A 27,539-nucleotide genomic window follows, 5' to 3' on the forward strand; every position below is an offset into this window, starting at 1 on the left:
ACTTTCTCATTCCTGACATTCGTCTTTGTGAAAGTTCTAATGTTACAGTTTCCTTCACTGATAAACATACACTGACCAACTGTACACATATATATTCAGCATCCTGTGATTAAACTTTGTGTCTTGTGCCTGACTTGAGACCCCTGCTCTTCTCATTTGTGACTCCAGAAGTACTATGTAATTTATTTTGGGGAAATCTTAATGTCAAAATTGTATTTTATTAAATATTTGGTAGGTTACAGAACTGTATTCTCCAATAGTTCTCTCCTATTTTCTTCATGACTTCTATTCATTTTAACTCTGCCATCTTTTTAGTGCCTTAAAATATGAGGAAGTATCTCTGAAGGCTGCATCAGCTGTCCTGGCTAATGGCTTTCACCATCCTTCTTATAGCTGGAAAATATAACTTCCCTTATAGTGCCCAACTTGCTTCCAAGGAATACTCTTTATTTTGGACTCTAATGATCTTCAAAGAAACTTTGGGCAAAGGGGTTAAGCAGCTACTTCAGCAAACTGGCTGAAAATAATGAGCTTTGTGAAAAATCTGATTCATGTATACCCAGTGTGGAAACCCACAGCAGCACAAGCAACATTCAGTATATGCAGTATATGCTTCCCTGACCCCCTGGCATCTACAGTTGTTAGGCATTGGGACAATGGGCAGATCTACTTCCCCCAACATACTATTGTAAGGGCCAAATAATATTACTTCTTTCACCCCTCTGTATTGTAAGATATGTTGGTTTCAATTTTTACTAACACTTATCTCTTGAAGTGCACCATCCTCAGATTAGAAAAGTACTACTACTAGTAGAAATACTATTAGTAGAACTTGACACCCTCCTTCCTAATTTTAAAATGTACAATTGTATATATAAAAAATTTAACCAGGGAATATATAACATATACTATAATTTTATATTCCTTTTATAGTAGGAAAGTAAAAGTTTTCTGAAATTCACTCAATTAGTCCTGAAAAAGATAATAAAATTAAATCCTCCCCTTTTTTTTCTCAAGGAAAGATGGCACCAACATCAGGTAAGCCATTATAAAATTATTCTTAACTTCTTGGTAACCTATTAGGCTCTTTGGAAGACTCATGTGAAAAACTAACAAATGTATGAATTCCTTTCAGTTAACAAATGAGACACAGAGACAAAATCATAAGCACCCCCATGAAAATTATCTCGTAGTACATTGAAGGTGGTAAGAAACATGGGGGTTAGGAGGGAGGGAAGAAATAGCAGGAATATAAAGTGATCTCAATATTTGGTTTAAGGCTGACAAGGAAGTTTATAGTAGGGTAATGGCTAAGAGGCTGTTCCTCCTCTATAGCCACTCTTGTGATGTGGATTTGACACTTCTTCAATTCATGCCCAAACTAATGAATGTCTTCCACCCAAGAAGGTTCAGGACATGTAGAAGCTCAGTAAAGGCCTAGTTTTGTCAAGTTGACATAGCTGCATTATGAAATTAATTGGCACTATTTTATATACATACACACATGTGTGTATGAATATATATATGTATGTATATATAACCTATATTACACAAAGATAGACATAGTAAATTCTTATTTAAATGAATAAATATATTATTTCTTCATTTAAAAAGGTTCCTGACTTCATTATTTTTATATTACACATAACCTGCTTATTATTCAAGTTCTCTAAGGCAAAAATATTCTGCATAAAAAGGTTCAAATCTTTTTCTTAAAAAAAAAAACACACAAACCCTCAAAAATTTACATTTTCAAGTCCATTCTTGCAAGTTTTTTTTCCCCTCAGTGATTATTTCCAGATAATTATTTGTTCCCAACAATAGATGGTCTGATTTTCAAGGTAGTCTATCAGAAAGATTTCTGAAATATGTCTCCTTATGGTTTTAATTTCAAGCGGCCTTGATAAATATCTGAAACAGAAACAGAAGAGAAGACAGTTATCATTTGAAAATAACTTCAGCTTAGTTCATCTGCAGATCAAGTCCAAGTTAAGGTGCTTATTTTTGTGACACTTTAAGCTATACTCTATGCCAACCTGGTACTTTTTCAACTTTTAAGTGTTTTGAACATGTTAGAGATACCTTGATAAGAAAGGGAATGGCCTACATCATGGCTGTTTTACACTATTTTGTGCAATGCTGAAACCTGATGCCACAGCCTGAGCTAGTGATGTCATCAGCCTGTCAGTCCACACCATAAAAAGAAAATGTATGCATTGAAGGATCATACCATCTCCACCCCACCCCCCTTTTACTGTACATAAAAACAGTTAAAGGATGCAATACTGAAGAGATATACCAGGTCCTTCCTTCTACAAAAAGAAAGATTTAGTTCTCCCTCCCCAGTATACAAGGTGTCTGTTGAATTCAACAAACACTGATTAACAACAGCAATAGAACATTATGGACAAAATTTACTATTCTTTTCATATTAACTCCTGGCGAAGAAAAGGGAAATTGTATTTTTTCACTGCCAGAATTTTCATCTTCTGGGTTTTCCTATAGCATGAAGAAGACATGTTTGCTGAACAATATTGATATGACAAAGAGTGAAAACAAATTCGATCACTATCTTTTTTGCTCACCATAAAAATGGACACTCTTCACATGAGGAAGGACACAAACAAACCTGAGTTTAGTAGAATATCTAGAATTGTGGGCTCGAATGCAGACGGAAGTGAGCACCAGTTCTTCCCAAACTCTACTTGCCAATAAGCAAACCTTCTTGCGTGGCCCCACTTGGATTGCCAGGGCTACTGAGAGGTTTCCAAAGGAATTCAAGCCCTGTGCACTAGTTGCTGCTTTTGCCTTTCCTCAGAAATTGTGGTGGCCTTAATTATAAAATGATGAAATTACCCATAAACTACATCTCTCAGATTTGTTTAATCATCACATTCCTCACCTGAAAATTAAGGATAAAAATACCTTTACTATGTATCCTAAAAGGTTGTTGTGATGAAAACCTAAAGATATCAGCCAACATGACATGTTATCATAAGGAAACCTAGCAATCACAGTTGTCTGAATAAAATAATTATAAATAAACATATATGATAGCTAGACTATTAAGAGGCTGCTTAAAATTTTTGCTTAAAAAATACTAGAAAAAATCTAATGTACATTCAAAATGAATTTAGGTGTTTAGAATAATACAGTATTTGACTAGTAACAATTTGGAAAAAGACATGAGGCATAGTTAAAAAGTCTAATGACTTTACATTAATTTAAAGTAAAAGGAAATTTGTTGGTTTTGAAAAATGAAGCAATATTTATGAGGACAAATTGCACTTTATTCAGCCACTGCCAATTGACAGGAAAGTCCCATAACACTCAGAATCTCAGACTGTGTCTTTACACTTCTGTGTGTGAAGGGAATTTTGTAGCAAAACTAGTTTTAAACTTACCTCGCCCAGTATAGCCCACACAGGTGAATCCAACAGCACGGTTAAACGAAAAGCCTTGATTTTTCCTATGGCAGGATCAATGGTGCCTTGTGCTATTCCATCTTCAAATGTATCTTTGGGAAATGGAAAAAAAGAGAGAGACAGAGAGGGAGAGAGAGAGAGAGACTATATTTTGACATACAGATACATTTTAAAAATTTTAATTCAATGCAAACAAAAAGGAAATAAATGATAAACTGCAAAATCTAATTTTAATGTAAAGAGAAATAATATAATGTAAACCTTAATTAAATAATATTTTGATCATTGCATGTACTTCTGATCTCTTGTCCACCTAGGTATACATGAAGATTTCTTGCTGTGGTTGTTTAAAAAAAAAATGGGGGGGGGGGAGAATATAGCCTATTAAAATCTTCCTTTTATTGCTACCTTTTATTTTTATATCAAATTCATTTTAATATACTCTTCCTCCTCCTCTACCTAGCCAGCTATCCTTGTGAAACAATTTTTTAAAAGGAGAAGAAATACAGCAAAACTAACCAACAATTACAAAAAAACAAAAACAAAAACAAAAACAAAACTTTGTCCCACCTGCCCCATCCCTTTAAAAAAAAAAAGACTTAAAAAATAAATGAAAAAATTCTAAAAATAGAAAAAACATCGACTATTTCTCTTTCATGATCTTTGATCGTTATTTCAATTTCTTTTTACATAGTTGTTAATCTTTCCAAAGGTGCATCTTTTAAGTAAACAATAACAGTTCACATTTATATAGGACTTTATTGATTCACAAAGTATTCTTCCCACAACTACTTTCACATAAAACCGTATTTTGTTTCTCTCTAATATATTTAGCAGATGCTTTTGCTAAACTGTTTTTTGAGGGATGGAGTTGATTTTCTCTTTTTTATATAATGCATGGTACTATAGGGGAGCTTGTTATCTAACAAACAAAATGAATAAATAAAATGAAACTTAAGGGAAAAAAAAGACAACTCCACTAGAAAGGGCACATGCTGAGAATGCATGAAAAAGTTTCCCAAAGAATTCTTGGGAAATACAGGCTCAGTAGATGTACTACGAGAAGCACTTTATATGATTTCACTAAAACTGACTTGTGGATTTTAGGGCAATAACATAGCAGACAGGTCAGCTTTGACGGATGTGAGGCAAAAGTTTAGAGTCCAGTCTGAAGTAAATTAGAGAATGTTAATGTTGTGAGGGATCTCCCCCTCATTTGATAGATGAGAAAAGCAAAGCATTGGAGAGTTAAATGACTTGTCTGAGGTCAACAAATGGTCAAGATGGGATCCAAACCTGGGTTTATGAACTCCTAAGTCTAGCATTGTTCCCGTTAAACTACACTGTCATTAAATTGTCAAGTAATTAAAACAAAAGATGGGGATCTTAGAGGTTATCTAATCAAACAACCAGTAAGTGTTTATTAAACCAAGCACTGTGACAGGCACCAGGGACACAAATAAAAGGAAAGGGATAATCCCAACACCTTCATTTTATGGATGAAGAAACTTAGGTCCAGAGAGGTCTACTGACCAAACCAAGGTCACACAAAGCTGAACTTGAACCCAAGTCCTCTGCCTCCAAATAAGTTTTTTCTAAGGTACTATGCTTCCAAAGCGTAACTACAGCTGTCTACTCACTCACTCTCTCTCCCCCTCCCCCTCTCTTCTCCCTCTTCTCTCCTCTCTCTTTTCTTCTCTCTTTTTTCTCTCTCTTTTCTCTCTTCTCTCTCCTCTCTCTCTCTCTCATAAAGAAGAGAATGAAACATTGAGGAATATAAGTATTTTTCAATATGTAATTATAAGAACAATAAAACAATTCAAGTTGTATTCATTACCGAGTACTAGAATGTAATGTGCTATACCTCACTTTACTGAAAAAAATTTATACTACAATATCCAATGATTGTCTGGTTTTATAGTATTGCATTTCATATATATATATATATATATATATATATATATATATATATATAAAAGATGGGGAGGCAATTGAGGTTAAGTGACTTGTCCAGGGTCACACAGCTATTAAGTGTCAAGTGTCTGAGGCCAGATTTGAAGTCAGGTTCTCCTGACTCTAGGGCGGGTTCTCTAACCACTGCACCACCTAGCTGCCCTGTAGATACATACACACACACACTTACACACATATATATTATGTATTTTATATGTAACTTTTTTTGCAGCTTTATATTCTGAACAAAAAGGGACTCTTCCTCAAAAAAATAAAGATAACAATATTATTTTAGAAGTCTCTCCCTCCCTCCTTCCCTTTTTCTCCCTCCCTCCTCCTCCCCCACACTTTTGATAGTGAATTATCCCAAAGAATTATACCAAAGCTATGAAAAATAAAAAAATAAACTAAAAATGAAAAAACAGTTAAAGGAAGACAGCTATGGAGATGTTCACTTATTAGGAAAAACTAAAATTCACTAACCAAATATACTGATACAGAGTGAAAAAGTATCATTTCCTATAATAATGCAAATAAAAAGAAGACTGTAAGGCAACTGAACTCAGAATAAAAGTAATGATTAATTTTGTTTCTAGAGGACAAGCCCCCACAGACTCTTCTCTGGAAAGAGCATTGATCCAGAGAGTCAAGGAATCTGGGTTCAAATCCCAGCTTGATGCATACAACCTATTTGACTGAAGGAGGGAGGCTAGATGACCTCTTGAAGGCACTTCCAGATCTTCATCTGGGGCCCATATGGTTTGAGATGAAACATGGCAGATGAGGGCACAAAGTGACGCGCACACTGTCAAATGTGGACATTCTGTTGCTTGGTTTTGCTCAAGGAATATATACATTGTGAAAAGGGAGAGGAGAGGTTGGTGGGGTTGAGGGGGAGAAAGGTAAATATATTACTAAAAAAATTGTATGAAAAAAATTTTTTTATAAACAAGTGGATGAATATACTCATAATTCAGCTAAAAGATAATTCTTATAAGGAGCAGCTAGGTGGCACAGTGGATAAAGTACGGGCCCTGAATTCAGGAGTACCTGAGTTCAAATCTGGCCTCAGATACTTGACATGTACTAGCTGTGTGACCCTGGGAAAGTCACTTAACCCCCATTGCCCCACCAAAAAAAAAAAAAAAAGGTAATTCATGACAGGAAAAAATTTTTGGAATAGATGTGACATGTTTTTTAAATGCACACAATGAGCAGATTCAATGATATAATATAACCTAATTCAGAGAATGTATACTTTATATCTGTACCACCTCCATAGTGCTAATTATTACATATCTGAATGTAGTATTAGCATTTAAAGAGATACAAAAATTACATTTGAGGAGGAGGAGAATAATCTTGACAAACTAACTTTTTTCAGGACTTTGTTCAGTCTACCTAACTGAAATCACAGCCAATCATCTCAAGAAAGAAAATGAAACATTGAAGAATATAAGTATTTCTCAATATGTAATTATAAGAACAATAAAAAAATTCAAGTTGTATTCATTACTGAGTACTAGAGTTTAATGTGCTTTACTTTTCACTTTACTGAAAAAACTTTATACTACAAAATCCAATGATTGTCTGGTTTTGGAGTATTGTATTTCTAACATAAACAGATTTCAACAACTGAGATAATAATTTTTTTGTTTTGTAATTTGCTTAAGAACTAATTGTTTTTCTAGGGGAGGGAGGGAGAAAAATCAAATTGGAAAGCTTGTATAAACAAAAGTTGAGAACAATCTATACATGTAATGGGAAAAAATAAAATATTAATTTAAAACAAAACAAAACAAAAAAAGAACTAATTGTTTCAATCTCCAGATGTCAGTAGATAATTTACCTATTTTAAAAAACCCATTGTTGGTTGCTTGGTAGTCACTTCCATTTCTTAAAAAATTTGACAAAAAATCTGTTTCCTGCAATGAAAAAAGAAAAAAAAAAGGATACATTAGTGGTTTCTTCTTCAGTTTCAGTCATAATAAAATGTGTTTCTTCGTACTCTAACTGGAAGCTAATTACTTACTTGTTCAGGTAAGATTTCTACAATGGTATTGAACAGCTTATCTCCAGGATGTTGAAAATTTCCACTTGCAAAACCATACCTGTCCCCCCAAAAAAACAAAAACAAAGCTATACATTGTAGCAAGCTGTAGAAAAATGATGATCAAGAAAACCATCCAAAGACAAAATTCAAAAAGATTGGCTGTATTTCAGATTCTTTTGTGTAAATAAAGTGGACGATATGAGGGATAACCAGTGTACTTGGGATAGCCTGTGGACTTCACTGACATCCTTATGATCTCGGGAAAAATGAGAAATGCTTCCTAGCATGTTGGCAAATTTAAGGATCTAGACAAAAATCACATAGCACAGGGAAGGAGCAATGGATTGTAACTGCACTGCTAGACAGAACACACAACTGATTTGAACACATAAGCTTTAAAGAGTGTATACGAGTTCAAAACTCAACAAGTAAGGAATATATTTTCAAGAAGGAAAGTTTGGGCCTGTTTGATGGTATTGTTCTTTGTTCAATTGTTTCAGTCACGCACAATTCTTCGTGACTCCGTATGGGGTTTTCTTGGCAAAAGATACTGCAGCAGTTTGCCATTTCCTTCTCCAGCTCATTTGACAGATGGTGAAACTGAGGCAAACAGGGTAAAGTGACTTGCCCAGAGTCACAAAGCTAGTTGGTATCTGAGGCCAGATTTGAACTCAGGAAGAAGCACATTCCTGCTGAAAGCCCAGCACTCTATCCAGTACACCAGCTAGCTGTACTAGAAAAGAAAGGAAGGAAAGGGAAGGGAATGGAAAGAATAGAAAGAAGAAAGAAGGGATGGAACAAAAAAACCAAACAAACTTGTGGGGGCACATCCCAACAGCGGAGAAAAAAATCAACAAATATTTACAAAGTACTTTTATGTGGCAGGCACTAAGCTAGGCTCCAGGGATAAAAGTACCAAAAAAAGGATACAATCCCTAGCTGCAGTGAGTTTACATTATAATTAGGCAGACATCTATAAATAAGAGCATATAAAGTGAATAAACTTAAATGCAGAGAAAGTCGTTAAGTACAGGTCCATTGGGGAGAGAGGACTACTATAGTCTGGAAAATCAGGAAAAGTTTTATGTACATGATAAAGCTTGAGATGAGTCTTAAAGGTAGTGAGGAGCTCTGTGAGGAGAAGCTGAGGAGAGAATGGGTTCTAGGCATGTGGGATGGTCATTGCAAGGGCTCAGGGAAGAGGGATGGCATGTCATGAGAGAGATACAGAGAGAAGGCCAGTTTGGCTGGATCACAGAAGTGGAAAAATGGAGTGGTAACCAAGGAGTCTGGAAAGATAGGCTGGTGCCAGGTCTTGTAGGGCTTTAACAGGTACGCAAAGGAATTTACATTTCATTCCATAGGAAGCCCCTGAAGTTGACTGATTGAGTAGGGGACTCCCATGATCGGGTCTACATTTAAGGAAATTCACTTCAGCAGTCATGTGTAAGATACACTGTTGAGTTTGCAACATCTATTAGACAGTGGTCATGTGGGACTGCAACTCAGGGAGAAACTGGGTGTGGATATGGAGATGAGGATGAGGAGTTGATAGAGGAGAATGAAAAGGACCTAGGCCAGTACCTTGAATTGGGAAAGAGCCACAAGTTTGGGGCTTGCTATGGAAAAAGAGCCTGAAAAGGAAACTGAGGAGTGATCAGACAGCTTAGGAGGAAAGAAGAGAAGAGAAAGGATCTAGAAGAGGGTGGCCAACAGGCTCAAATGAGTAAGTCAAGAAGAATGAAGATTGAGAAAAAAACAAAACAAAAAAATTATGTGATGTGGACAAGTAAATGCTTTTGCAGTAATACTTACTCCTTTATGTTCAATGGATTATGAAACTCTATGAGGATATAGTCCCCAGCTTTTGGAGAGATAGCCCAGAAAAACCCTGTTTTTAGATAAGCCTTTTCCAAAGAATACGTATCATGGGCTTTTAAAGAAGTACTCAGGCTCGCCGATGGATTGGAATGGAATGGATTTAATACGAATCTTTCAAAATCAGCATCCTGTAACCAAAAAGGAAAATGAATTAAAATGCCTATGCCTTTGTTTACATTATGCAAATACACAGAATTTAAAGCAGTTTATAGGTGTAACTGACTGCACATGCTTTCTTCTATGCCTGTTTTGGACAATGTGTGTGTGGGGGGGGAGAAGAACCCTTGAAATTATTAAAGCATAGGTCAAAATAGGGCCAGGAAACAAAGGACCTAGATTCTAATTCTGTTGACTCTAGACCAGTCACTTAACTTCCCTGGGCTTTAATTCCTTAGCTAGAAAATGAGGAGGCTATATTGGAGGACCAATAATGTACCTTCCAGTTCTAGACCTATAAGCAATAACAACAAAAGCATAACCAACATGGTAAAGTGCCAAAGGGCCAAAACAGAATTCAATTCAAGTATTTAGTGGGTTAAGATCACAAATAAAAAAAAAAGATCATATAGACACAAAGAAAACACTATAATTTCACTTTTTTTAATTTGGGTGGTTTTTTTTTTTTTAATCCTGAACATAGTGAGCAGCTAGGTGGTGCAGTGGATAAAGTACTGTACCTGGATTCAGGGGGACCTGAGTTCAAATCCAGCCCCAGACACTTGACACTTACTAGCTGTTTGACCCTGGGCAAGTCACTTAACCCACATAGCCCCGCCCCACCCCCCAAATTATGTCCATTGCCCTCTCTATGAGATGGTGGATAACATGCCTTATCATAGGTACTCTAGAGATGGGGTTGGTTGTTGCTTTCATCATAATTCTTAAGCCTTTCAAAGTTGGTTTTCTTTACATCATCACTATCCTTCTATAAATTTTTCTCCTGTTTCTGCTCATCTCATTCTTTTAGTTCATATAACCCAGGACTCTTTGAAATTGTCTCTTTTATCAATTTTTAATGAAGGAATAATAGTACATTATATTTACATACTGCCATTTTTTAAACCTTTTGTCAATTTTCATCCAGAAGTTTAAAAAAAAAAAGTCAGCCATAGTTTTCAGGGATTCTATTGATTCTTAAATTATCTCTCCTTGACCTATTTTTTGTTAGTTGTTTTTTATACCAGATATTTTACCTTTCTTGTATTGATTTTGTTTCAGTATTTCTTGCTGTCTCATGGAGTCACTGATTTGTTTGGTCTACTCTCATTTTTAGTAAGTATATTTCTTAAGTGAGGACACCATGCTCTGCATATAGTAGGTGCTTAATAAATGAATTGTTGGACTAGGATACTTATTCTTCCAACTCTTTCCTCAAGAGTTTTTATTGTATTTTTAAAAATATTTTGCTTCTATTCTAGGTACTCATGAATTCCTTGTGGTAAATCCATTTTCCTCCTTTGAATCTTTAATTACAGTTGTTCTGGAGTGAGATTTGCAATGATTTTTGGTAATGGATAGTGTTTCTTTAAATTACTCATCTCTCCATCTTTATCTCCTGAATTAGGGTTCTCATCCAGGGTAAGGCTTCTCCCCTTGCCATGCTTTTGGGTAGAACAGTATAGGTCTTCAGGTTGGGAGAAAACTATAGAACTAAAAATCCTATGAAAACAAATATTGAAAACTATCTTTACATGTAACTAGAAAATAATAAAATACTATTATGATTAAAAAACAAAAAAAACCAGTATAGATCTGGCTTGATCTTGTCCTCAGTCTCCTAGATTCCTGCACTGCCCCTGTCTCCTAAGACTAGTCCCTGCTCTAGACCTTTGAGGTTCAAAGGAGCAGCAGGATCTTCAGGGCCCACTCTGGCATCTTAGGTCAGTGTTAGGGCCTTCAGACTCCCTGGGCCTGGGCTACCCTGACAAATGTTTGTTACCTGCTTTGGCCTCTTGCAGACTTCAGGGTGTGCTTTGAGAGATAGGTGGTACCTAGGAGGTGGTTATCCTGGCAGGAAGTCTTCTGAAAATGGTATGAAGACACCTTAGACATCAACCATTCCCATCTTATTTTACAAATTAGGAAAACTGAGGGCAAGAGAGATCAAGGAATAGCCTAAACAGGTCATTTCTAGCAGAGTGGTCTTAATTCACCAAGAAGACTTCCCAGGCTTCTCCTATACAACAATAATGTCACTCTCCTTCAAGTTGATGGCTTTTACTTTTATTATTCTGTTATTTTATTTTTATTATTATTATTATTACATAAATTTATTTTATTTTCAGTTCAGGGAATGAAACAAGCATTTCCATAAAACCGTACAATAAGGTAATTTGCACATGAAACTGCAACTCTACCATGTACTTATTATCTGTGGTATTTGTGCTATCACATATAAACTTATTACAGTTCTTTTTTTCTGTGGGGCAATGAGGGTTGAGTGACTTGCCCAAGGTCACACAACTAGTAAGCGTCAAGTGTCTGAAGCCAGATTTGAACTCAGGTCCTCCTGAATCCAGGGCTGGTGCTTTATCCACTGCACCACCTAGCTGCCCATTACAGTTCTTGAAAACATTATTTCAGTTTTTGTTTATGAAATGTCTCCTTAATTTGACTCATTCCACCATATATGCATAAAGACCAGTTCATGTCCAGTATCTCCATCTGTTAAGAATGACCTAGTAAATGGGTCAACTTCCTGAATACACTTCAATGGTGAAATGAAACTCACATTTATATCAAGCTATAAGACTGATATAATACACTTTACAACAAATCTGTGAGGTAGAGAGTGCAAATAATAACATCTCCTTTTTACACATAAGCAAACAGAGGCTCAAAGGCCAGTCATAGAGCTACTAACTTCTTCTGACCCCAAGCCCAAGGTTCGTTTTACTCCTAGGCTTTAAAACAAAGTGATCTGATATTTAATAAAAAAAAAAAAGTGAGAAAAAATGATGGGACTGCTTTTAAATTGAAATTATCTTACTTTCAAGTTCTGTATTTTTCCAGGCAATGATGAATACTTTCCCATGTGTTGAAAGAGAGAAGGTTTATGTGGAATGCGTAGTTTCTGTTTTTGCTTCTCGCAGTCACGCTAGGAGAAGAAGAGAAATCATTTCAAATGAAAATAAAAATATTCAACTAATTTCATTTCCTTCCAGAACTTTAAATATTTGTAGAAAGATTTGAGTAATTTGCCAATATGTAATTTTAATTTAAATTTCTTTGATTAGTGAAGGATGGGTATCTTTTTAGAGAAAAGCTGTATGATCAAAATGTCTAAGCTAAGCTAATACCCCGAAGTTCTCTGCTATGCAGAATTCTAGTAGCCAGCATTCCCTGGCTGGCCCTGTGTACTTAAGTACATATGGAATAATTTTTACTTTTTGCATGTTATTTCTTCCATTATACTATGAGCTCCTTGGGGACAAAGACTGTCTTTTACCTTTTTTGGAATCTCTACTACTTGGCAGAGTGCGTGGCACACAGTAGACATTAATAAATACTTATCAACTAATTGATCATTAAAGGATACTTGAGGCATGCGAAGATAACCCCATGCCATTGCTTTGAATGGTCAGAGAAAATTTAAATTATATTCAACATACTTTTAATAGCAAATTTTTGTTGTTGTTGTTCAGGCGTTTCAATCATGTCCTACTCTAAGTGACACCATTTGGGGTTTTCTTGGTAGAAATATTTAAGTGGTTTACCATTTCATTCTCCAGCTCATTTTACAGATGGGGAAACTGAGGCAAACACAGTGAAATGATTTTTCCAGGGTCACAGAGTTAGTAAGTATCTGAAGTCAGATTTGAACTTAGGGAAATGAGTCTTCCTCACTCCAAGACTGGCACTCTATCCACTGGGCCATCTAGCTGTTCCACCTGATACATAGTCAATGTTTATTAAGTGGCTTATTGCTTGCTTCCTTGTAATATTGGAATGCCCTATGCTGGAATTCAGTTATACTTATTTTAATAATACTACTATCATTATTTAAATGCTATTTTAGTTTACAAAACACACATTCATTGTTTCCTCTGGTCTTAAAAGACAATCCTAAGAGGTTCACAGTATAGGAATTGTGAACCCTCTTTTAAGGAGGATGAAACTAAAGTTGAGGAAGGTTAAGACCTGCCCCGGGGGGACTCAGGTCTCAGAACTTCTTGGCAGGCAGTAAATGGGATTGTACATATGTTGGAACTCAGTGTCACCAAATGCAGCTACATTTAACTTAAGTCGAGAAGTATTACAGAGTGGCCATTTCTCTGAGAGATGAAGGGACCTATGCTGAATCCTACAGGTCATTAAATGTCAGAGTGGGGATTTGAAGGCTGCTCTTTCTGGCTCTCAGTTCAGCCCTTTATCCCCTATACCAATGGTACTAAAGTCAACTGGAAATGGGAACTACTAAACCATAACACAAGGATCCCCGATGGCCACATACGGACTTAAAAATCATATATTACATTTATTTATATTTTACTGGATTTTTATTTATTCTGGTAAATATTTCCCAATTACAATATGTTCTGTCTGCTCGCACTCCTGCCCAAAACCATAATGCTTCTATAACAATTCATATAAGCAAGTAAACACTGAGTAACTCTGAGTAAGGGTTAAAATTCTGTATGTAGCAACCATGGAATTGTAACTTCTCTCATGGAGGAAAAACATGAGAAAACAGTCTAAAACAATCCAGTATCTTTAGACAGGTTCTAAGACTTCACTTGTTTCATTAGATACAAATAAAAGGGATGAGCAAAACTGAACTACAAAAGAAAGCTGTTAGCTTACTCATCTAAAATAAAGTCATTCATAATAAGTAGTTATTTAATTTCAGTAAATAACAGAATATTATAATATATAATTCCTGCTCTTTCCTCATTTCCCTAATAACTCCATGGGGTTTCGTTCTTCCTTTTTTGAATGGCCTTGTGTTAAAGTTGCAGCTGAAAAAATATGTCATGGTTCTATTAGGTTCTACAAAAACCTTTTATCTAGAGTTTCTTTTTTCATGCAGTGAGTGGATCAACACCACAGCCTGTCCACAGGCTTCACCTGTTTTGTTTTTGTTTGTTTGGTGGGGCAATAAGGGTTAAGTGACTTGCCCAGGGTCACACAGCTAGTAAGTGTCAAGTGTCTGAGGCTGGATTTGAACTCAGGTCCTCCTGAATCCAGGGCCAATGCTTTATCCACTGCTCCACCTAGCTGCCCCCTTCACCTGTTTTAACTTTGAAAAAATGGAATTCCTTTTAACACAGTAAGGTGTCCTCTGCTGTCCCACTTCACTTCTGAACATGAATATTGTAATCAATTTTCAAGGTTCATGTTAAGACACCTCTCTCTCTCTCTCTCTCTCTCTCTCATACCTTCATCCTTGGGCAAGTACTCAGAGTGGGGAAAATGAGGGCAGGGAAGGAAATGTGGAAGAGAGGCTTTTTCTTTAGTGACATTTTTAGACAATGTTAGGATTTAGGAATGGTACAAGCCCAAATCTCTGAATCAGTCAACAAACATTTATTAAATGACTAGGATGTGCCAGGTGCTGTTCTGGCTTCTGGGAATACAAAGACAAGAAATGAAGCTTGTACTCTCAAAGAGCTGACTTTCTGATTTACCGGATTACTAACTTGATAGATTAATAATGATCAAAAGCATCATGGGGTAGGAGAGTGTGAAGGGGGATGGGTGAATGTTGAGGGGCTGGACTCTAGGAAGGAAGCTCCCTTTCCAGCTCTCAAGCTTATGAACTTGGTAGTGTTCTCCTATTTTTTTCCCAGTTAATGCTAGAGTGTTAACATTTTCCAGAAAGCAAGTCGATTCTATTTTTGTAAGAATTGAAGTTTATGGATTTGGAGTTATAAAGAATCTTAGATGTCATCCATTCCAACCCCTGCTTCCTACAGAGGAGTTAAATGAGTAAACTGAGGCCTAAGGAAAAGTGACTTCAGCCTTTCAGTAAGTTGCAAAGATGGGATTTGAACCCTGGTGCTCTGATTCAGTGACTAGAGCTCTGGGCCTGGAATCAGGAAGACTCATCTTCCTGAGGTCAAATCCAGCCTCAGACACCTACTAGCTGTGTGACCCTGGGCAAGTCACTTCACCCTGTTTGTCTCAGTTTCCTCATTTATAAAATAAGCTGGAGAAGGGAATGGCAAACCACTCCAATATCTCTGCCAAGAAAACCGAAATGGGGTCACAAAGAGTTAGACAAGACTAAAAAAACAACAGAACAAAAACAACCACCTCTGACTCTAAATCGTTTCTTTACATCACAAACCAGGTATCTATGGAAACTGGAGCAGAACAGAAGAGACTGAGTTGAAAGAATCTCACAATTGAATTTCTTATAGAATAACTGGGTTCAAGTTCTGCCTTGAGGGCTTACTGGTAATGTCAGGTGCTGACTGACAAAGGCACCTAATGTCTCAGGGACCTAGGAGACTCTCTGAAATTCTAAGTTGCAAAGAAGGAAATGACTTTTATCAACATTAGGTCTTCTCATCCAGGAGTTCCCTATACCAGTTAAATAATGGGCTTAGTCCCTAGCCTTATCCTAGGTACCACATCATGAAAGGCATAGTGCTGGCAATGAGACTACAAAGATGAAAGAAGAATAATCCCTGTCCTAAGGAGGCTTACAATTTACAAGGTGGATAAATGTTTACACAAGTAGATTAATATAAATATTTACAAAGTAATTTGGGAGTCCAGGAGGGTGGGGTGGGAGACACCAACAACCAAGAGAATCAGGCAAAGCCTCTTGTCAATGCTATCAATTTCCATTTCAGTAAGGCATTGAACATGACTAGTGACATTTTCATAGCTCCATAGTGTCCCCTTATTTTGTCAATACATACTTGGTCTTCTATAAAACAAAGAAATACTCACGTTATCTTTTTCTGGATGACATATTTTCACATAGAATAAATGATCCAAAAGCCAATCTATGGGTTTATCTTTGTAGAACATTATTAAAAATTGCACTATCAAAGGTAAGTCATTGGTTTTAAACAGCTTTCCTGGGGGGAAAAATAATCCAATTAAGCATATAAAATATACATATCACATATATAGCATGTAAATATCAATTAATAAGTATTTATTATTCACTTCCACTAAGTTAGGAGTACATAAACAAAAATGAAATCTCCTGTCCTCAAGAGGCACTTACATTTTACTGGAGCAATGAGCACAGATAATTTAATAGAACATATATACCAAGAACTAAAAGAGAATTTGGGGGGGGGAGGGGAGGCAGGAAAAGCTAGGAGGATTGAGAGCAGCTTCATGCAAGAGGCGATGGTTGTGATGAGATTGGAAGGAAGCCATAGATAATTCTTCATCATGATGGCAATGAGAAATGTCCTAAATGTATACATTTTTAAAGGACTCCTTAAATATAAAGTTAAGGCAGCCTGAGGTTAGTATAGATCCAGTTGTAGTGAAGTTAAAGAGAATGACCAAAAAAGACCTTTGGACTAAATCTCAAAAATGCTCTACAAACTTGGATAAATGGATTCACCTGTCTGGGCCTCAAATATCCTCATCTGAGTAAAGAGAGTATTTTCTATAAGATTTATCTTTTTGGGGTGAGGCAACTGGGGTTAAGTGACACAGCTAGTAAGTGTCAAGAGTCTGAGACCAAATTTGAACTCGGGTCCTTCTGACTCCAGGGCCGGTGCTCTTGCCACTGTGCCACCTAGCTGCCCCTAGAAGATTGATCTTGAAGATTCCTTCCACCTCTAGAACCATCTCACTTGCTTCCCCCCTCAGGGTTGAGAAACTCTCCTCTGAGACCACTGCTTGATGAGTTTGCAAGAGAGAGAGTAACTTCTCGAAAATAGGACTAAAGCCTTCATAGAATTGAAATCTCAGTTCCTCATTTTAGGTAGTTATTAAGATGCTTACTTGGATCTTTGACCACACTGATATGCAAATCACAAAATATCCAGACCTGTTCATCCATGGCCTCTCACAGATCCCCTAAAGGGATTCCCTTCCTCATATCAAGGGGAAGGGTAACAGTGGAGAGGATGCAAGTGTCTTGAGAACAGGGACTGGTTTTTGTTTTTGTATCTCTAACACCTAATACAATATTTGGTACATAGGAGGTACTTAAGAAATACATGCATGGGGGCAGCTAGGTGGCACAGTGGATAAAGCACTGGCCCTGGATTCAGGAGGACCTCAGTTCAAATCTGGCCTCAGCCACTTGACCCTGGGCAAGTCATTTAACCCTCATTGCCTGGCCAAAAAAAAAGGAAAAAAAAAGAAATACATAAATACATGCATTCTTAATTGCATTCATATGATCAATAAAAACTATCTGAGTAAAAGATATAGCTACCTCTGTAATGAGAATAACATGTGAGTGAAGCAAATTAAGGTACACAGTAATATTGCCAGGTCTCTAATATTATAGCATATTTTTAGACTAGATTTTAATTTGATGAATTATATATTTTTTTCATTTTTATCAGACCTTTATTTTTCTTCAAATGACATATAAAGATAGTTTTTAATATTCACTTTTGTAAGATTTTGAGTTCCAAATTTTTCTCCCACCCTCTCTTTCCCTTCCCGTTCCCCAAGCCAGCTGGCACTCTGATATAGACTATATATAACAATCATGTTAAACATTTCCACATTAGTCATGTTGTAAAAGAATCAGACAAAAAAAAATTTTAAAAACACAATAAATAAACAACAACAAAAACAACAACAAAAATGAAAATAGTATTCTTCAATCTGCATTCAGATTCCATAGTTCTTTTTTTTCTATGTGTGGAGAGTATTTTTCCCTTCCTGAGTTTTTTGGCATTGTCTTGGATCATTGTATTGCTGAGAAGAGCTAAGTCTATCACAGCTGATGATCACACAATATTGTTGATACTGTGTACAATGTCCTCTTGGTTCTACTTATTTTCACTCAACATCAATTCATGTAAGTCTTTCCAGGTCTTTCCTGAAATCCACCTGCTTATCTTTTCTTACAGCACAATAATATTCCATTCATATACCACAACTTGTTTAGCCATTCCCCAATTGATGGGCATCCCCTCTCAATTTCCAATTCTTTGCCATGATGATTTATTTTTAGTGAAATACAAAATTGTTGCAATATTTAAATATTAAAATTTTTTAAAAGCTAGCATTTATATATAGTGGCTTGAGGTCTGCAACTTTTAAAAAATAATATTTATTTCTGGGTCCTCTTGCTGATCTCCTGTTCTCTGTACATGAGATAGGACTTCTATAACTTTTTGAAGGAATAGATAGTTTCATTTTTATCTTTCTGTTTCCTGCACAGTCCCTGACACATAGAAGGTACTTTAAAATAAAGTACGTGCTGAATGTTTACTGAATTTCTTGCTTTCATCATATTTTTATATAGCTGTCATAGGTAAGTGTACATACTGTTGTGATCTCTTCTTCACCACTTTCTGAAACCTGTCCCATAGTCCTTTATTTTCTTCATATTTGTTATTCCCACTTGGGCTCTATCTCAAGAATGAAGAATTGGTCAGGGGCAGCTAGATGGCGCAATGGATATAGCACCAGCCCTGGATTTAGGAGGACCTGAGTTCAAATCCGGCCTCAGACACTTGACACTCATTAGCTGTGTGATCTTGGGCAAGTCACTTAACCCTCACTGCCCTGCCAAAAAAAAAAAAAGAAAAAGAAAAAAAACATCCTTAGGGGTATAAGTTTTTATATAAAATCATGGGTAAAAGCAGTGTGTGGTTAATAATCATCAGACTATTTTCCCAACAGATGCAGCTTCAGTTCACAGACTCAACAGCAAGGTAATTGTGTCCTTGTAGCCTCATGGCAGACTTCTATCCTTGTTAAGGTTGTGTTGGCCAACAGAGGCATCATCTAATCCATTACTATAAAAATGTGTGATACTCAGGTGTGTGTATATACATGTATATATACATACACACACACACATTCCCTTTATCAGGAATCAAAGTTAAGCTCAGTGGAATATGGATTATATACTATATTCTCTCCTCACATCCTTTTTTTTTTTTTTTAAATTCAGAACATTTTCTCTTCTCCAGGCTTGTATTATTCTTTCCCATTCAATGATACAGGTCAGCAATTGCATTCAATTCAATTCATTTCAGTCAAAATTTGTTAAGCACTTAGTAGGTATTGGGAATACAAAGATGGATAAAACAAGAGTCTGGGGGCAGTGGATAAAGCACTGGCTCTGGATTCAGGAGGACCATCTGAATTCAAATCCAGCCTTAGACACTTGACACTTACTAGCTGTGTGACTCTTGACAAGTCACTTCACCCTCATGGACCTGCAAAAACAAAACAAGAGTCCCTGCACCCTAATGATAAAATATATACACAGAGACAGATTTCACTGACTGAAGAAAATCCCTATTCCACAAATGCAGTTTTACACCTTCTCTATAACATAGAAGTCATTGAGGTCAAAGAGAAAGGGAAAGGACCTATTTGCACAAAAATATTTATAGCAACTCTTTTTGTGATGGCAAAAAACTAGAAATCAAGGGATGTCTGTCAATTGGGGAATGAATAAACAAGTTGTGATTGTAATGAAATACTACTGTAATATAACAAATGATGAGCAGGGTCATTTCAGAAAAACCTGGGAAGATTTATGTGAACTGATGCAGAATGAAGTGAGCAGAACCAAGAGAACACTACACAGTATCAGCAATTTTGTAAGGACAATCAATTGTGAAAGAGCTACAAAAAAAAAAAAAGAAAAAAAGAAAGACTCAGCTACTCTAATCAACACAACAATCTATTACAATTCCAAAGGACTCATGATGAAAAACAATGCTACCCACTGGCAGGGAGAGAACTGATAAACTCCAGGTGCAGACTGAACCTTTTTTCTCCTTTCTTTCTTTTTCTTGCATCAAGGCTAATAAGTAAATATTATGTGCATGACTTCACACATATGAGTATCATATTGCTTGCTTTCTCAATGGGTGGAGAAGGGGCTAGAGGGAGGGAAATAATTTGGAACTCAATATTTAAGAAAAAATATTAAAAAAACAACAACAAATGAGGAGTCTTTGAGATTTGCCTAGAGTATTGACAGGTTAAGAGTCTCTCCCACAGTCACACAGATAGTTATGTCACAGGCAGGAATCTGAACTCAGATCTTCTGCCTCCAAGGCCAGTTCCCTATCCACTATGCCATGTTGCCTCTCAAGGTCAGAAAAGTAAATACTTTTGTATTATTTCAAGAAGGAAAGAACAGTAATAATTGTGAAATCAGGGAAGGTTTGCCTAAACAATAATAATTGCTGACATTAAAGCTGAACCCTGAAGGAAGTAAAGGATTATAAGAGGAGGAAATGACTGAAGTCTAAGTTCCAGTAATGGAAGGCAACTTCCATATACAAAGGCATGAAAACAGGAGAGGGTAAGTTGAAGTCAAGGAAGAGCTAAGAAGCCAGTTTGCCTGGTACATGAGAAACGCCAGGATGAGGAGTTGTACTTTATCCTAGAAGTAACCAGGATTACATTTCCCAATTCTTTCCATATTGTTGAAATATGTATGGTCTATCTAGGTTTACTGACTTGACCTCATCAAGGTTATCTAGACCTATTTAGTTTCCTTTGGTTTCAACTTCCTCCTGGTCTTTTGTTTTGGTTTTGGTCTATTCTAGTCCAAAGGTCATCCAAAACAGAGAAAATAGAAGACAACAGTCAAATAGTCAGTCCTACCTCTTTTTTTTTCCATTGGGCAATGGGGGTTAAGGGTTAAGTGACTTGCTCAGGGTCAAGGTGACTTGTCCAGAGCAAGTGCTTTATCTACTGTGCCACCTAGCTGCCCCCATTACCTCTTTTTTTTTTCCTGTCATGTTACCTCCCCTTCCTTTTGAATAACAGTTCTGTTCCTTCCTTTGATTCCCCTCACTTCCCTAATATAAACTAAATTGAGCCGGCATTTATTATGATTCTCAGTGTTTCACAGTTAGGTGATGTAGTAGATAGAGTCCTGGACTCTCTGTTAAGGAAGAGCCTCAGTTTGCTCATATATAAAATAGAGATAATTATACTTTCTACCTCAAAGAGTGGTTAGAAGGACCAAATGATAGCATCCTACTCATCATTTTATTTTGTTTCCAATAAAGTATCTAACAAAAAAAAGGTATGCTTCAATCTTTATTCAGACACCATCAGTTCTCTCTCTATAGATGGATTGCACTTTTCATAAGACCTTCGGAGTTGTCTTGAATCATTGCATTGGTAAAAATAAGCAAATCATTCACAGCAGATCATCTTACAATATTGCTGTTATTTTTCATACAGTACATTTCACTTTGTATCAGCTCATGTAGGTCTTTTGAGGTTTTTCTAATAGCATCCTGCTCGTCTTTTTTTTTTAATAGTAAACTACATTTATATAGTGCTTTAAAGAGATATTTCCTTACAATAAACCCATGACGTTGATTATTGCAACAGTAACAGATAGCTTTCATATATATAGTACCTTAAACTTGACAAAGAATTTTCTTCGCAACAGCCCAGCAAAGTAAGTACCATATGTTTTGCCATCATCAATCAATTCTCATCATCAATCCATCCTATATAAATGTAGTTTACTATTAAAAAAAAATGTTGAGGCAGCTAGGTGGCGCAGTGGATAAAGCACCAGCCCTGAATTCAGGGGACCTGAGCTCAAATCCGGCCTCAGACACTTGACACTTACTAGCTATGTGACCCTGGGCAAGCCACTTAACCCTTACTGCCCCGCAAAAAAACAAAAACAAACCAAAAAAAAAAAATGTTGAGCAGGATGCTATCAAAAAAACCTGAAAAGACCTACATGAGTTAATGTGAAATGTACTTTATACAAAATAACAGCAATATTGTAAGATGATCTGCTATGAATGACTTGGTTATTTTCAGCAATGCAATGATCCAAGATAACTATGAAGGACTTATGAAAATTGGAATCCATTTACAGAGAAAGAACTGATGGTATCTGAAAACAGAATGAAGCATAATTTTTTTGATAGTTCCTTAATCTGAAGTTTTGTTTTTGTCTGTTTTCTTTCATAACCTCGCTAACGTGGAGATGTTTTGCATGTCTACTCATGTATTAAAAAAAAAAAAGGAACAAATGAAATAATGTAAAGTAACATCTTACAAACCATACCACACTCTATAAAAATTGGCTCTTATTTTTATTATGGTGGACGCTGTTTGGAAAATAGGGCTTAATAGAAGGAATTTTTCCTTTAACATTTTCAGGAATATATCTGTCTAAAGTAAATCACTACTATTTTGGAGTTTTGTGAGTGGGTGAGATGAAATTAAATCTCTTTAGACATGGCACAGTTTTCTTCCTCAAAAAAAAAAAAATCTAGGTATATTAGTATTATTTGGAATACCAATTTTAGAAGGTCCTGTTAAAATAATCAATTTTATTGAAACTATTTCTAGTTATATCCCTTTGTAAATTCTTAAGAACTCTCATAATTAATGGCTATTAAAAATGACGACCTAAAATCTTGGCTCCAACAAAACAGGAAAATTACTTACCAATAAACCCAAGCTTTGAAAATTCAAGCACAAGCCAATCAGAGGTTTGACTAAGTGCAAAATGCTTAACGGCCGTAAAGTACTTTGGTTTGGCTATGATATCATCTTCTAGCTGGAAAAAAAAAAGTAATAACCAAATGGCATTAGTCCTTTTTTCCATGTGATAAATAAATAAAATTAATTTCAGTCTAAAATGCAATCACTTGCTTTCACAGGACCAAAATGAGAAGACAATCTGATGAAGGAATGCTATTAGTTTTACTTTCACTCACCTAAAGAACTGTGAATTTATTTTCTAGGAGTGAAAGTAGATAAAGTAAATTACTCTTCCCTCCACCCCACCCCCCCATCATTGTTCTACTTTGCTTTCATTCAGAGACACTTATTTTCATTTGCATCCTTATATTTCTAGTAATGGAATACCATGTGTTAAATTGCATTGCTGAAGTATACTGATATTATTTATGTTAGATATTTTCAAATGTCTCAGGTTCATTCAAGTAGTGTGGTTGCTAAATATTTTTGATAGAGGAATAATGGAACTGAACTGGGTGATTTCACCACAGCTGTTTTTGTCTTTGGCAGGGAGACTCATAAAACACCCTCAAGGGGGTTTAGACCTCCATGACTGGAGCCTCAAGGGCAGAAATGGAACTTTACTAACTGGGATAGAGGCTAAGAGAACTCATGATGGGATAGAAAATGCCTAGACAGCATGGTATGCTGGATATAGCACTGGATTTGGAGTTAGGGAGAAAAGCATTCAAATTCTACCTGAGATATATATTGCAAAACCTTGGGGAAGTCATTAAATATCTTTTAATTTCGTTACCTGTAAAAATGAGGGAGCTAGATTTCTAAGGTCACTTCCAACTCTATGTGACCAACAAGTATCTCTGATCTTCATGACCTCTCAAACCTCACCAAAAGAGAAATTATGCACCAAAGATAAAGCAACTTTAACTACCTCCCTTGTTTAGGACATTAAAAACTCAAAAAGAAAATTAAAAAACAACAACTTCATGAACTAATGCCTACCTTGAGATCACTCAGCACCTCCTCCACTCAATGTCCACCATGTTACCAGTCACAAGGATGCACTAGCCAACCCAACCCATAGACTGGCCAAAAAAAAGTGTCACTTTCTGCAGCAAAGTGAAGAAATAGAGGGAATAGGGAAGGATAATAGGAGGAAGTGGTTCCACACTTCCTCCTCACTCCACTAAGCCTGAGAGAAAGCCTAGCATTCAGCTGGGGATAATTCTGTTGGTCCAAAGGTCATTGGGACAGAAACCTTGGTTGGGGCACCTTGAATTACCAAGTTTGAAAAGAGGCTGGGACACTTTGAGATCCAGCGCCCCCCCCCAAACCTCCGTAAGAGGTAAACAGTCAGAAAGTGAGTGGGGGTGGGGGTGAGGGTGGGGGAAAGAGATGAGAGAAAAGATCACAATTACTAAAGATTTTAGGAGGATGAAAATGCAAAGACCTTAAGCAGACATAAACAGATAAATCAATGGAGATTACACTGACCCCAGACAAAATTCCAGATATAACAAACATAAAAATAAATACTGTAAAACAAAAGAAAATGACTCCACATTTGATGTGAGAGAATTTGGAATTTGAGGAGAAAAAGGAACCACAACACACTGTTCCTGAGTGTTTTAAAGGAGAAATGAAAATTAGGAGAACAGAATTTTATGGCATACATAGCAGAAATAATTGGCAGAATCAAAAACTTGAATCTACAATGGCAAGTCTCACCAAAGAAACAAAAGAGATGACAACTCATTAGAAATATAAATACAAAGAAGAGAAATGAAAAGGTAGTAACACCAAAGGAAAACATGCTCTCCATTTAAATAAAACATAGTAATCTCAAAGATAGGATGTATAGAGACAACCTGAGGATTAGAAGTCTCTCAGAAGTAAAAAAAAAATTCTGAATATTATAATGTAAGAAATAGTTCAAGTCCCAAACTCCTGAACACAAAAAAGGAAATACCATTTGAATGAATTCATAGATCACTTTCAGAAAACAAAACAAAACCAAAGCAAAAAACAAGGCTGTCGATGCCAAGACACAGTGTCTTAAATTTACCATTTCAACTCAGAAACAACAAATTCTGCAAATGACCAGGGAAAGGACCTTCGAATGAAAAGGAAAGGAAATTCTAATAACACAAGACTATTCTATGCCCACCAGAAAATGCAAGAGGGAGCTGAATGTGTTCCAAAGAGCACCACCTCAGAATGCAGCTATCAAAGACAGCAGCAACACAGTGAAAATAGGGAGACCTATAAAAGAACTCCTTCTAAATGTACACAAAGAGACAAGTTTAGTGGTGGTAATGGTGGCGAGGTGGTGTGTGGGATTATGGATAAAACCTTACAGCCTACTACCACAATCATTGGATTTTGTAGGATTTCGTGGGATGGAGAAATGAAAGCCCAGAAAGAGGAACTCCATTTGTCAATGCAATACAACCAGGATTAATGGCTGCGTTCAATGATCTAGCAGTTCCACAACTGATTGCTAGTGGTCAAAAGCATCAGGAGGCCTTGTCTTCCTTCCAGCTCACAGCTGCTAACCATTTCCTCATTTCTTCACAACTCTGCTGAGGAAGTTTTCCTTTGAAGTAGGGGGGAGGGGAAGGTTTAGGGGGGAAGCTCTTAAAAGTATCAGCAAAGTACAGTCTCAGTATACTGAACAAAAAAGCCATTTCCTTTTTTCCCCTAGTAGATTTTCATTTATAATGTGTTATTTTCTCAATTTCTGAGTAAAATTTAACTGTTGATCCAATATTTATATTAGAAATTAAAACACTGCTCATAAATATAATGTCTCCATACTTGCAACCTATTAGTCCAAACATATCATTGGAGGTGTTTGGGGGACAGACAAAATGTTAGCTCATAAATTTATTTTATGGGTCATTTTTTTTTAAAGCTCTAACACACTTTCTGTGAGCCTAGTGCAGCACTTCAGAATTCAGTTCAATGACATGTTAATAGTCCTGAAAATAAAGATTTTCAGTTTTTAGTATTCTGCAAGAGGAAATTCATACAATCTAATTCTACCTGGTACAGCCTATTTATATTACCCTATTCTGAAGAGAGAACATTTTTAACAGGATTTGTAAAAGTTCACACATGTTGAAAGTGGCAGAGGAAGAAGTCAAACTTTTTTATTTTTTTTTACTCTAAATCATTTTCTTTCTCTTCTCTGTCTCCATCTCTCTATCTGTCTCAGATATGCAGGAGAGAGGGATCCATGGCCAGCTTCTCTGCCTTGAGCCTTTTCTAGCTTCATCCTTGGGTTCCTCTATATACATCCCGGATGCAGTATTTGTGGCCAAGGTCTCTATATTGAGCATGAGACAATGGAGACAGGGGAGTGATTTTGCCCTTTCCTATTTACTATTTACTGTGTGTACACACGGCGCGCGTGCGCGCGCACGCACACACACACACACACACCCTTGATAACAAAAATACACAAAACCAGCTTACATATTTTTTTGTCTATCTCAGTTCATTAATTTAATGGTTAAAAAAATATTTACTAAAGGAATACTAGTTCCAATGCACTTTTGCAAAAACACATTTAGTGATATAACACATGGTCCCTGCCTTCAGGGAGCTTACAGTAAGATCTAAGCATTGGAAAGGAACTCAGAGGTCATCTAGCCCAAATCATGTGTAAACAAGAATTCCCTCTCTAACTAGCCAAACAATTGGCCATAATGACCTTTGCTAAAACTGATTCCCTCTAAAGTTACTTTGTGGGTATGTATGTACACACAGGGAGAGATATAGATATAGTTTCTATTTAATTCTATGAGTGTTGTCTTCCCCCTTAGAAAGTAAGCTCCCTTAGGACAAGGACTGTTTTGGCTTTTCTTCCTTGTTTCCCCACTACCTTGCACAGTTGTGACATATAATCACCACTTAATAGACTATTGAATTTTATTCTTCCACAAAATACCTGTGGTTAGGCAAACAAAAATTGAATATGTTATTTGTATTCACTTGGGAAAATATACCCTATAACTAATATCTGTTTTTGTTGTTTTTATTTTTTTTAATCTTATTTTTGTTGACATTTTGTTTTAACATGATCCTGATTTTATTGGGGGGGGGGGGGGAGAGAGGCAATTGGGCTCAAGGGACTTGCCCAGGGTCACACAGCTAGTATGTGTTAAGTGTCTGAGGCCGAATTTGAACTCAGGTCCTCCTGACTCCAGGGCCGGTGCTTTATCCACTGTGCCACCTAGCTGCCCCATGATCCTCATTTCTAAATGGGGCCTCCTCTCCCCCAGGGAACCATTACTTACTGCAAAAACTTAGAGGGGAAAAAAATTCAGAAAGATCAAATAATACATCCAACCATGTTGGAACTTACATAATCCTCTACATTCCTGATCTCTACTAAGAGGAGAGTTTACATTTTCCATGCCCAAGCTTGGTAATTTTATTTACCCAGTATTCAGTTTCTTTTGAACATGTTTTAGTTATTAGGGATGATGTCTTCTTGGTTCTACTTCTTTTGCTTTATATTTGTTTATGTAAGTGTTTCATAGCTTGTCTAAATTCACAGTATTTCCATTTCTGAAGGCACAGACAATCCTGTTCCACAATGTTTGGCCATTCTTCAACGGATGGGT

At 36.4% G+C, this 27,539-nt stretch overlaps 1 protein-coding gene across 1 annotated transcript in view; it reads right to left on the reverse strand.

Annotated features, from left to right (window-relative positions):
* Positions 1 to 1,829: 1,829 nt before the first annotated feature.
* The window catches only part of MGAT4D (MGAT4 family member D), a 127,816-nt gene continuing 102,106 nt past the window's right edge, over positions 1,830 to 27,539 (reverse strand). The window contains exons 8-15 of the mRNA XM_043973134.1: positions 22,873 to 22,984; positions 16,213 to 16,343; positions 12,302 to 12,409; positions 9,247 to 9,440; positions 7,411 to 7,489; positions 7,228 to 7,303; positions 3,405 to 3,517; positions 1,830 to 1,911 (exon numbers count right to left, since the gene is read on the reverse strand). Coding sequence (XP_043829069.1) covers positions 1,891 to 1,911; positions 3,405 to 3,517; positions 7,228 to 7,303; positions 7,411 to 7,489; positions 9,247 to 9,440; positions 12,302 to 12,409; positions 16,213 to 16,343; positions 22,873 to 22,984 — 834 coding nt within the window. The 3' untranslated portion in view covers positions 1,830 to 1,890. The remainder of the gene's footprint in view (positions 1,912 to 3,404; positions 3,518 to 7,227; positions 7,304 to 7,410; positions 7,490 to 9,246; positions 9,441 to 12,301; positions 12,410 to 16,212; positions 16,344 to 22,872; positions 22,985 to 27,539) is intronic.

The sequence above is a fragment of the Dromiciops gliroides genome, chromosome 6 (assembly GCF_019393635.1).
Source record: "Dromiciops gliroides isolate mDroGli1 chromosome 6, mDroGli1.pri, whole genome shotgun sequence".
NCBI lineage: Eukaryota > Metazoa > Chordata > Mammalia > Microbiotheria > Microbiotheriidae > Dromiciops > Dromiciops gliroides.